Consider the following 11,688-nt stretch of genomic DNA (forward strand, 5'->3'; position numbering starts at 1 on the left):
ATTTCAGGAGAAAAAGCCATATATTATTAAATATATATTTTATTTCCAACAATCAAGAAACCAAAGGTGTCAGATTTGGAATACGCAAAACATATTCTTATCACAAATCTCTTCTCGTCTTTGTTCGTGAACGTGTCCTTGAACGCCTGCTTCAAGCGAGAGCGAGGGGGACCCGTCATGGCACACAGGCCTCAACCCCGCGGCGCCCGGCCAGCTGACACGCGGGACCTTCCTGGGCACGGAAGACCTGTGCTAACGCCACAATTCAAGCCACCAAGTAGGCACGTACTAGACAGTCAAAAAAAGAATTTTTCCGTGTGAAGACAAAGTACAAGTGTCCCCTCAACATCCCACGCACACGCGGAGGCCGCAGAGGCCGCGCTCACGGAGCTGCCACACGGGGGAGCTCACACCCGGACGCGGGCCACCGAGCATGTCCTGGCCCTCCCTCTGCCCGCCTGCCAGGCCGCGGGAGCCCAGGGCCCATGGGCACCATCCACGCCCCACAGACTGGAAACCCGGCCCAATGCAGGACGCTGCTTCCGTGTCATTTTTACATTCGACACAAAAATAAGACGTCAGGCAGGAACCGGCACGGGTCAGGGTAAAGCGCGTGCAGGATCCACCTGGAAGGTCCCCTGGGCTCAGGGGAGCGCGGTCAGAACTCCGGAGGCAGTTCCTCGGCTTATACCCGACGGTCCATGGAAACATCACCTGCATCTCGAGACCGAACTGCAACGTCTTCCAGAGCGCTGCCTGCAGGTGCTTCATATCGTTGGTTTATTTGAAATCTGAAGAATAGGTTTCACTTAGAGGAGAAAAATCTTTGACATTTAGACGGTTGTTCACAAATGGCTGTCGTCAAACCCCCCGAGCACGGCAGCTGCTGTTCGGGACAGTGCGCTTCCAGCCCCTGGGATCTACTCCCGGGACCCCAGCGGGTCCCACACTGGGCGGGAGCCTGGAAGTGGACGCCTCGGAGTCGCAGCAGATCCGCGTGGAAGGGACGTAACCTGGCTACTGGGTAGAAGGATCTACCTGTTGCAACAGCCGAGCTGTCGCTGGCACTTGCACGCGTCGCTGCTCATCCTCACTCGCTCCACAGGCCACCACCCGCTCTCCAGGGAACCCTGACCTCGAGGCCTTCCTACCGTAGCGCCTGCAACTGCTGCGAGGGCCCGAGGGAGCCATGACCTTCCCGTCCCAGGGCGGGCGGCAGGACGCTCACGGAAGCCTCGCCTCCTGGGCCTGGGTTCCCTGCGCTCAGAAGCGCGCGCGTCCTCAGGACCCGACTCCCGGCATCTCGAGTAGGGTCCTCTAGCCCGGGCTTCCCTGTTGCAGCTCGGCGCAGGTTCTGGGCCACGTCACCCCAGCGCGGGGGCTGCCCGGCACGCCCCGGGCTCCAGCCCCCAGGACGGCCCAGAACGTCACCGACTTTGCCATGTACCGTGTGCAGGCCACGCGGGTGACGGTGCCTATGCACGACAGTGCGGCTCGTCACCTGTTGAAGGTTTTACACTGCAGACGCTTCATAGTTACTCCGCTCACACAAAGGGCACGAACAACGAGGGACTCCGGAAGCGCTCCGCAGACACCACGGGTTCATACATTTGGAAAGTCCCAACAGACCCAGGTTCGAGAGACACCCACATGGACGTCAGCATTTATTTTCAGGATGATTTCCGCGTGTGCTGGGTGAGACGGCGCCACGATGAGGGGCGGGGGTGGGCCTGACGAGGTGGCCCCAGGACGCACACGCGAGCCCTCCAAGGACAATGCCAAGGAGAGAGGCCCCTAGGAACACCCACACCCGCGTCCCAGCGTCACTCTTCTTTCCTTTTCCTTTCTCTTCTCTTCTCCTGCAGGGTTTTCAGGTCAGTCATCACGTTCAAAGTCTTGCGGACCCACAGAATCTGAAAACAATCATTTTGAGACGTCTTTAGAAGCAGCAAACACACAGAATGGAGCTAGAGGCTGGAAGGCTATAAAACACGTACCACGATGATCATGGCGTTGAGCAGCAGCGGTGCTGAAAACACGATAGAGATGAACATTCCCCGCGAATCAAAATACTGGTATTTTGAAAATAACCTGTTCCAGGAAAAAATGAAAAATTACTTGGCATGAGAACCGGTGTCGGTAGGACACCCCGCGACATGTGGCTCCTGGAGCACTCCTGCCTGCCTCCAAACGACCCGCCCACGGCTCCCCCTGGCTCTGCGCTGCTGCCCCACGACCCCCTCGGGACACGGGCCGGCAGCCCTGCGGGGAACAGGGCAGGATGCCGGGGGGACCGGGAGCACCGCAACCAACCCAAGGGCATGCTGGGCAAGGGACACACTTGCGCGCCGTGGGTAACGGCAAACTGACCCCCGGAATGCTCTACTCCCGTCACAGCTCTGCAGGCTCCTGCGGGCCACCAGGCAGGACCAGGCCGAGCCGGGCACAGGGCGGGCACCCCGCCTGCGGAACACTCGCCCACACGGCGTTTTCACACCCAGGAGGCTCAGGGCACCGGGGAATTCAACCCGCCACAGGCAGGCCCAGCTGCACCCAGGGTCCCCCTGCGGCCACACGGTAACACGCAGAACCGTCACTCAGGAAGGGACGGCGGCAGAGGGGCCAGGCATCAGGGAAGGGCCGGATCATGACGGTCAGGGCACACGTGTCGGGATCGACCGGAGAGAAAGGAAGCAGGGAGGGCGTGGACTCGGGCATGGACTCGGGCATGGACTGCACAAAGGCCCCTGCACTCCGTGAGTGCGTGAAAGGGGCTGCCCGGGCTCAGGACATGGCTCACGGTGGCCCGCACGTGGAGAGACTGCTGTGGCCACGCTGAGCCACTCGCCACTGGCAGAGCACGAGGAGGGCACCGCTCGGGAGGTGGCTGCTGTTGCGGGTGCGAGGGCAAACCCCGGCGGGATGGAGAAAGCCTCGCTCGTGCTGTGTCAAAGGCCACAACCTCCCGAGGAACCTCAGGGTGGCGAGTGAGGCCCACGGTCCAAGTGGTCAAAGCTGCCGCAAGCACAGACACGGGGCACAGCGCCATGGGGACAGCCCCGCCCGGGGTGACTCCGGATGTGCATCACCATCCTAGCGGCTGGCCCGGCGGTGGCGCACAGGGAAGGCTGGTGCCCCCGCTCACGGAGGATACTGCGGAGGGCTGGGGGGTGGGGTGGCCCTGAGAAGGGCGGAGACTGGCAGGTGGGGTCCTGGGAACCCACGAGCCGGTGGTTTTAGGATGGAAAGAGATGGGGGTCGGTACCACCACGAGGTGGTACCTTGCCGACTCGTGGGCTGAGGACAGGGGTTCAGGGGGGACTGTCGGGCTGTGGGGTGGGAGGTGCTGGGCCACAGGCAGCCCCGAAAGTGCAGGGCAGGGTGGTGGGTGGCAGGGGAGGAAGTGTTCGTCCATCTGGCTTCTACGGGTCCCCAGTACCCGCGGGGGCAGGAGGTGGGCGGGGGGTGGACAGAGCAGGTGCTCCAGCTGGTCGGGACATGCACAGCATCGCGCGCAGCGTGCCACAACCTCCTGGACCGGCCAGACGTCTAGGCGTCACCTGCTTCCTGTTCAGTCCAGAACTAGTCTTTCTTTTTTCTTTATGTTTAAGAGCGTTAAACATTTCAGGGCTTAGAAACGCCAAAACCCTTTCCAGCTCACAGGCCACATAAAAGCCGTTGTGGCCCAGATAGGGTCTGTGGACCTCGGTTTGAAAACCGCGTGTAGACGCAGTGGGAGGGTCGCGGGTGAAGCCCTCCCGGTGGGCACAGCATGTCCTGCGCGGGTGCAGCCGTAGGCACAGGCCTGACTCTCCACAGGATGCAGCGAGAGCTGAACACAGGGGCGAAGGACAGAGGGCGGGGATGCGGGCGCCCGCGGTGACCTGCTGCAGGTCCTGGGCTGCCCCCACCTCAGGAGGGTGGCCAGGGGTTTCCGAGGCCTCGAGAGGACGTGGGGTCTCACGGGCACCCCCGCCGCCCTGCCCACATGCACTCCCAGCTCTCTCCAAGGTCCTGCCTTCTTTATTCTGCAGCTAGAGCCACTGTACAGAGGCCCCGGGAACCCTGTCCCACAGCCACGAACTGTGTGAGCCCATCTGCAAACCCCGGAACAGCTGACAAGCCAGCCCTCGAACCTACACCTATCAGTGCAGAGGCCCTCGGTGTCCCTGGGGCTCAGGCAGCCTGGCTTCCCGCACTTCTCTGACCCCGGTGCTTTGCACGCTGTGCCCATTGCACATGCCCCCCCGCAGTGCAGTCCCTCACCACAGTCACAACGGGGGGGAGGGGCCTACCTCCAGTTCATCGCCGCTATTTCGTTGATATATTCAGCACAATAAACTAAAATCACTAGAAAAGAGAGAAACTACGCATCAGGATTGGGGTGACCAAAGCTGACATTACAGAAGCACACGTTCTTACTGTGATGATACATTTAACGTAAATATAAAAGTAAGAATTCGATGAGAAAACTAACTTCTACAGAAAGCATGAGGTCAAAATTGTAAGATTTTAAAATTATGGACCCCAACCATTTAACAGAAGAAAACCGAGAAAGGTCAAGACCCGTTAAAGCTTCAGTGGTCTGAGTCCAAAGCTGCGGAGCAGGTGCAGAGGGCGGCATCCACGTCCTGTGCCCGAACACCCAGGGCTCACGCATGTGCAACTCTGCCTGCGCCCCTACCTGACCCATCAGGGCTCCCTTGTCGGAGACGCTGGCAGCAGGATGCCCAGAGCTCCAAGCAACCTGTTCCTGCCCGCACGGCCTCCCAGGGCCATGCTCCTGGGCTCCTGAGCCCTGCCCAGCGGGACAGCGGCCACGGCACAACCCGTGATGCTCCCGAGCCTCCCCGGCAGGGCCTTCCTGAGCCCGGCAGGTGGCCCCACAGCCTGCTGCTAACACACCAGCACAGGGCAACCTGCTTTCAACACCGATGCTTTCATTCCTCGGTAAGTTACAACGTGTGAGCCTTGCTGCCCTTGACCCAAATCACAGAACAGATCACACCGGGTTTGCAATCTCCACTCCTGCCTCCATGAACAGACCCAACGGGGCCCATGAGGAAAGCCCAAGAGCCAGGTGAGGGGAGGCAGGCAGGACTCAGAAGGCATGGGGGGGAGGACGGCACCATCTCTGCCAGGCGCTGCGCCTCCAACGCCACCCCGAGTCTCCGCCGTGCCACCCAGGCGCTAAGGGACCCGGGGGGTTAAGGAACCTCTCTGCTTCATCTGCAAAAGTGTAGCAAGAGATGCTGCACCGATTAAAGTTAATTTTGTGCTGGTTTGACAGTGAAATGACCAGTGTGTGTGCACATGGAGAACAGTGTCTATTTATTACTGTGAGTGGGCAAAGCACCCCGTCCTCTCCCTAGACAGTAACAGACCCACAGAGTTCTGAAGTTTGCAGGCTGTTTCTAGCCCTTCAGCTGCTCCGATCAGGCCATCGTGCTGCTCGAGGGGCCTGCCTCTGGGCCGTGCATGGATCATGCTCGCGGCCCACCTCAGCTACCTCTAGCAATGTGGACAGGGCGCCTCACAATACCTGGGGTGCTCTTCCTTCACTGCACTCATCGCAGTTGATGGCAATGCAGGGAGACTGGAAACGACTTCATCAGCGCTGACAGGGGAGGTGCACACCTGCCGACAGCCCTCAGGTGTCCCACCCGCACCTGGCCATATCACACAGCAATCGGCGTTGCGCAGCTGTTTGTCGTACTCACCTAAGCACAGGAAATGCCCGACCTGCAGCTTGTACCTCTGGGACGAGAGACATGTGAGCAGCAGGCACAGCACGTGGAAGACCGCCAGCCCCAGGAGCCACGGTTCCGTCCAGTCCGTCTGCTACAAGACACATGTCATCTCATCGTCAGCTCAGGTGGGGCTCCGGGTCTGTGGGTCAGGGAGGGCAGTGGTCCCTCGCTACTGGGCGTTCCCTGGGCTAAGGGGTCCAGAGCCCTCCCCACAGGCTTCGTAGGCACGGGGGCCGGAGAAGGGAAGGGCAGGATGCAGCAGGAACCCTCTGCCCTGGCTCTAAAGAGGAACACCGCCGGTGTGATGCCTGTGCCTGTGGACCTGCCCCGTCAACGTAGGGAACAGAATGGTGTTTCTAAGGATCATCCTGTGACTTGAGGAGGACATTAAGTGACTCGGTCAGGAGATGCACTTGGTGACTCCAAGGCTTACCAAGAACTACCTTGAATCTTTTACACAAGTACTTAAGGCCTTGGGAAATCCGAGGCATCCCAGTCTACCAGATTTTCTTTTCTCCAAACTTTCTGTGAGCCTTCCAAATAGCACCAAGATGCCGGGTCTCCTCAACTCTGTGGGGCATGTCCATACCCCCAGATGCCCACCTACCCTCCACGTGCTGATTCACCCTCTAGATGCCCAAATCCCCCCGTGTCCAGATCCCCCCCCCCCGGTGTCCAGATCCCCCCCAGGTACTCGGATTTCCCCCCACAGGTGCCCAGCTCTCCCCCCACGTGCTCAGAGCCCCCCCAATCTCAGACGTCCTGATGCAGGCTCACACCCAAGGTCTGCCCTTCCCAGGCCGGCCCTGCCTCCGCGTCCCGCAGAGCCCTGGGGACTCTCGGAGGGCCCCCGCCGCTCCCGCGCGCCTCCGCAGGGCCAACTGGCCACGGCTCCCTGCCCCACCAGGTGCGGAGGGCACCCGCGGGACAGGCGGAGCACGGGGCGTGCAGGACCCCGCCAGGGCCGCTCCGGAGCTCACGCCGCCCCGCCCAGCAACTCCACCGCGGGGCTGTCCACACCGCCGCCAGCATCCCGGGGACCCGCCCACCGCGCGCAAACCCCGCCCCGGGGCCCCCCTAGGGACGCCCCGCCCACCCCGCCCCACCAAGCCCCGCCCACCGCGCAAGCCCCGCCCCTAGACGCCCCGCCCACCAAGCCCCTCCACGGCACATAAGCCCCGCCCCTGGGCGCCCGCCCACCGCACGCAAGCCCCGCCCCGGGAGCCCCGCCCCCACGCGCCGTCCGGTGCGGTTGGCGCCCACGCGGAAGCGGGCAAACCCTGAGCGGCCCCAGCTGTCACCGCCCGAGGCGCCGTCAGGAAGGCGGCGAGTTACCGTGAGCACGGCAGGAATGCTGACGGGGAAGGAGCTGACGGAGAAGGCGGACGGCATCGTTCCGGAAAGGCCCACCCTCACCCCCTCCGCCTCGCTGTCCCCGCCCAGACCGCTCGCACGGGGAACGCCTCCGGCGTCGCCTCTCGCGGCATTTCCACTTGTCGCGAAACTTGCGCGGATCCAGCCATCTCGCGATATCCGCTTGTGGGGGACCGGAGTCACGTCTCGCGGTATCCCACGGCTTTAGAAGGCGTCTGGGGCTGGAACCGGAAGTAGGTCCCGGATGGGCTCCCTCCCGGCGGGACAGGGGAGCGCGTCGGTGTCCACGGTTCCGCGTCCTGACCCGGGGCGGGTGCGCGTCCTGCCTGCACCCCGGGGGGACGGAGGGCACAGGGACCGTGACCGCGCCCGGGGGACCGCGGGGGCAGTGGCCTCACCCCGGGGGACCGAGGGCGACGGTGATTGTGTCCGTGCTCCTGGGGGTTACCAGGTGACTCTGCACACCGCTGGACCCAGAGGGATCGGGGGAGACAGTGTCCCGGCTCCTGGGGCCACACAGGGCCTGGGAGGGACCCCCTTTTGGTGGCACATGCCCTGTGGGTGGGTGCACGTCACCTGGCTGTGGTCGCTGCACACCTGGGCCGTCGGAGTGCTGCCCGGGGAGCACAGGTGCGGTGCGGAAGGCCCTGCCCCGGGGCTTCAGGTGAGGGCAGGCTGGGGGGACGGCGGGGGGCAGGGGGGCAGGCCCCCAGGGTGCTACCCTGGCCTAGAGGTGTGGGCTCGGGGTGCCTGGTCCAGGGCGTGGGAGCCGGGCCCTCGGGTCGAGTCAGGGCCCAGGGTTCCAGGAGCAGGCGAGGGTGGGTGAGCGTGGCCACCTGTAGACTCACCGGCCGGGGTCCCAGGCGGAGTCTCGGCAGGACCCGGCGGAGGAGGGGCCCCCAGGGTGGAGGGACGGCGTCTCGGCAGGTGGGGTTCCTGAACTACAGGATCAAACCCCAAGTCAACCCCAAGGTCCGTGCCCTGGTGGACCAGCCTGTGGGGCTGCCCCAGGAGTGGGGTCCCGGCCCCCTCCGCTGCCCCCCACCCCCGCCTCGCGGGGACCTCCAGAAACCCCATGGTGGCCCGGTCCGCCTGCTGCACACCTCCCGCCTCCTTCCCGGGGCCTCCCCTGCCCCCCCGCCGCCCCATGCCACGTCCCTTCCCTTCAGTGTGCACGTGTCCCCCACGTCCTAACTGAGGCCCGGGCTCCCATGTGTCCAGCGTCCCCTGCACCGGGGCCCCCCGGAGGTGGGACGTGTCACGCGTGTTGGGCCCAGGGCCGCTCTCCTGTCCGGCCCGTGTCCCCAGGCGGACGGGGGTCGGGGAGCCCGTGTGGACGGGTCCAGTCGCCGTCTCACCGGGCGGCAGCAGGTGGCAGCACGCGCCCGGCCTCGGGACTGTTGGCAACAGTGTTCCGTGTTCGCGGCTGTCGCACTGGCGGGTTTTACGGGCGTCCTTTAATTTTAGATGGAGAAATGTTTTCTGAGCGTCATGGGATCGTTCAGACCCGTTATTTTTGACTTCGTGGATCGCCGTTGCGGAATGCCAGTCGTTTAAAAACATGCTTGTGAAAACTCTGTGATTATGGATAATAAAAGTTTATAGGTTAAATCCAAGAACTTTAATATCTTATCTTCACTTTACATATTCTTTTTTTTTTTTTTTTTGACAATTTACCTATTAGAGAGAGAGAGAGCAGCCCGGAGCAGGGGAGGGGCGGAGGGAGGGGCAGGCGCCCCCTGAGCGCGGGGCCCCATCTCGGGACTCGGACGTCCTGACCTGACCCGAACCAAGAGCCCGGCGCTGCACCCTGGAGCCCCCGGCGCCCCTCGACGCGACAGCTTCCGCTCTCCAGGAGGGTGTGCAGCTGGGCGCTCGCAGGACTGCAGACCATGGTTCACGGCTCAGGTCGCGTGTGGGCTTCAGCGGGTTTGCCCCCGTGCCTGGGCCTGGGCCTCCCGGGGCGCGAGCCCTGTGCCCACGTGTCCTACTCTCAGCCCCGCAAGTGCTCAGCAGCTGCCGGTGAAAGGAGCTGTCGAGGGAGCCCGAGGGGAGCACCCCTGGAGATCTTGGCCTCCCTTTCATCCGTAGACAAGCAGTTATGTCTTCTTTTGGGAAAATTGAGTCACTACCAACACGTTCGTGGAGGGCGTCCCCTCCGCTTCGTTCCCGAGCCGGGTGCTGGAGACCGCAGAGTTCCTGGGAGCGCGGCTGGGAGGGTTGGAGGGGCTCGTGGTCCGCAAGGCCCCAGGGTTCCGCGGAGCTTCCTGGCTCCTGGTCACCCCGTAAGAGCAGCGTTTGCGTCTGGAGCTATCGCGCCTCTCGTTTTGATTGTGTCGTTGCCCCGAGGTGGGTCACACCCCAAAGCAAGGTTGAGAGCTGGGCCACAGTGTCATGCATTCGGGTGTTCGCCGCACTCTGGGAGAGCTCGGGCCCAGAGCACGCCCCAGTGATGTCCTGGGCACAGGGCCCGCGGGGCCACGGACGTTGGGACGAATGTCCCTGCGGCGTGGCCTGAGGCCTCAGGTCGGGCTCTGTCCCCCGCCATCCTGTGTCACAGCCGTGGAGGCCCGTCCACACCGGGCTCTGGCACGAACTGGGCGCTTGGGAAACGTCCGTCCGGTTGTTGCACCCTGGCCGCCGCCTAGCATGGCCCGCCTCCCACCGGACGCTGGGCCACCGCCAGGCCGGAGGGGCTGACCCGGTGTGTCTGCGTGACGGGCCGGTGGACACCTAGGATCGCGGGAATAGGAACAGTGACCTGAGGGGTGGAGACGGAGTCGTGTCCATGCTTTGGAAAATTTGGCATTCAGTTAACTTAATTGGTCGTCCTGGAGACAGAGGTCGTCAGACCCTGTCCCTGCGCCCAGTGAGGCGAGGAGGAGCTGGTGGTGCACCTGTCCCGGGCCGCAGGCCAGGAGGTGCCAGGGTTAGGGTGACACTGCTCGGGGCCCGTGCACCCCTGGGGAGAACGCCGCCTCTCATTTCTTGGCCGCGGAGTGTGACCGCGCGAAGGCCTGACGGCTGAGTGTGGGCTCCACGGCCGCTGGCCCGGCCACCTCCGTCCCAGGCACCAACAGGCCTGCGAGTCAGGCGGCCGCCGCCCCCTGGGGGTGGGGTTCCTGGGAAAGGCCGTCCCGCCTGTGCTGGCGGATGCTGCGTGCGCTCGGGCCAGGGGACACCAGGTCCCGGCCACACGTGGGGCTGCAGCGAGGCTGACACTGGTGTTTGATGCTGTCCGTGAGTGGGGCGGCTGTGGGATGCCACCTGTGGGATGGCTGGGGGGACGCGCGGGGCCAGCCGTCCGCCTCGCCTCGCCGGCCCCACCGGCAGTTCCTTAGGGAGCCTCCTCCTTTCCCTCCAGAAGTGCTCAGTTGTACCATCTGTCTCTCACGCGCTCTCTCGCTCTCGCCCTCCCCCTCCACCGCGATCGTGCAGAGCACACGCACAAGGCGCTGAGAAAATCAAGTGTGTCTCTGGCCCGGGAGCCGAGGCCGGACCTCCGGTGTCTGCTGCGGCAGAGAGAGTGCTCAGAGCCAGTTCGCCTACGTTATGCACGCGGTTGTATAAACTTTTCCTAAAGATGCAGCTGCCGCTGGGACCTGCACGTGCAGGCCGCAGCGCCCAGAGCCCCCGGGCCACAGCAAAATACAAGACGGCACGGAAAGATCCACCAAGTGAGTGAGGTAAATAAAGTATGACTTACGAGTGACCTCTTTTAGGAGAAATATTCCTGCAAACACTCGGAAGGGATAGGAAAAATAAAGAAAATAAAATAGACCTAACAAGGTTTTCGGAGTCTCCTGAGCACCTTAATTTCATTTTTTGCTTTTGCTTCTAGCCAGGCAGAGCCATTCTTAAAGTTGAGGCTTCTTAACATGTTTAAAATACGATGATACACGTAGACAATCCTACAGCTTTATGGAGCTTGCACACCACATCAGTTCACCCACCCGTGGATCTTTGCTCCCGCGCCCCCTGCAGCGGGCACGGGGCCCATTTGAAGCTTTCCCTTTGGAAACAAGGTCAACCCCGCTGGACCCGGACGCGCCCTGTCGCCCGGCACGCTGGCACCCGTGGTCCGTGCCCGAGCCCGTGCCAGCCTCTCCTGCAGCCGCCACTCGCAGAAACTGCGGGCCACAGCGTGAGACTGGAGGCCCCCCGGGAGCCTCGCAGATTCCCGGACGCGGGGTGGTCATTGAAGCTCTCTTCAATTATTGCTTAAAAGCACACAATCACCAAGAAACACCCCCAAAACAGTCTTCTTTTGCTCACGGCCCCCTCCGCACACTGCCCACTCGTGGTCCTGCGGCAGCGTGTCTGCGGCCCCTTCGCGGCCCCGGTGGTGCAAAAGCAAACATGCTGGGACTCGCGCTTCCTGTGACGGCAGCTTCCCTACGAAGCAGAGCAACGAACGGCGCGTTCAGACATGGGGTCGGTCACGGATTCGAGGGCCACCTGGAGACAAGTTTCTCTGTGTGACAGTCGAGGCTTCTGAGGCGGGCTCCCCGGGGCCTCGGGGGAGAGCCACGCGTTCCTCGTTCAGTCTGGTTACGTGTGGTTT

The 11,688-nt window shown here is 62.9% G+C and overlaps 1 protein-coding gene and 1 long non-coding RNA gene across 3 annotated transcripts; one reads left to right on the forward strand and one right to left on the reverse strand.

Annotated features, from left to right (window-relative positions):
* Positions 1-21: 21 nt before the first annotated feature.
* Positions 22-7,244, reverse strand: TMEM18 (transmembrane protein 18). 2 transcript variants are annotated; one of them, XM_038560656.1, is made up of 5 exons: positions 7,086-7,244; positions 5,721-5,841; positions 4,296-4,350; positions 1,998-2,091; positions 22-1,913 (listed from the first exon to the last, which is right to left on the reverse strand). In XM_038560656.1, the coding sequence occupies exons 1-5, from the start codon at positions 7,140-7,142 to the stop codon at positions 1,824-1,826; spliced, it is 417 nt and encodes a 138-aa protein (XP_038416584.1). In that variant the 5' UTR covers positions 7,143-7,244; the 3' UTR covers positions 22-1,823. The 2 variants fall into 2 exon arrangements, with proteins under 2 accessions (XP_038416584.1, XP_038416583.1); XM_038560655.1 differs by lacking the exon at positions 7,086-7,244 and adding an exon at positions 6,528-6,790.
* LOC119877146 lies at positions 6,977-8,743 on the forward strand. Its single transcript, XR_005371956.1, has 2 exons — positions 6,977-7,788; positions 8,592-8,743. It is a non-coding gene; the product is annotated as an uncharacterized LOC119877146 (long non-coding RNA).
* The last annotated feature ends 2,945 nt before the right edge of the window (positions 8,744-11,688 follow it).

This window comes from Canis lupus, chromosome 17 (assembly GCF_011100685.1).
Source record: "Canis lupus familiaris isolate Mischka breed German Shepherd chromosome 17, alternate assembly UU_Cfam_GSD_1.0, whole genome shotgun sequence".
In the NCBI taxonomy this organism is placed as follows: domain Eukaryota; kingdom Metazoa; phylum Chordata; class Mammalia; order Carnivora; family Canidae; genus Canis; species Canis lupus.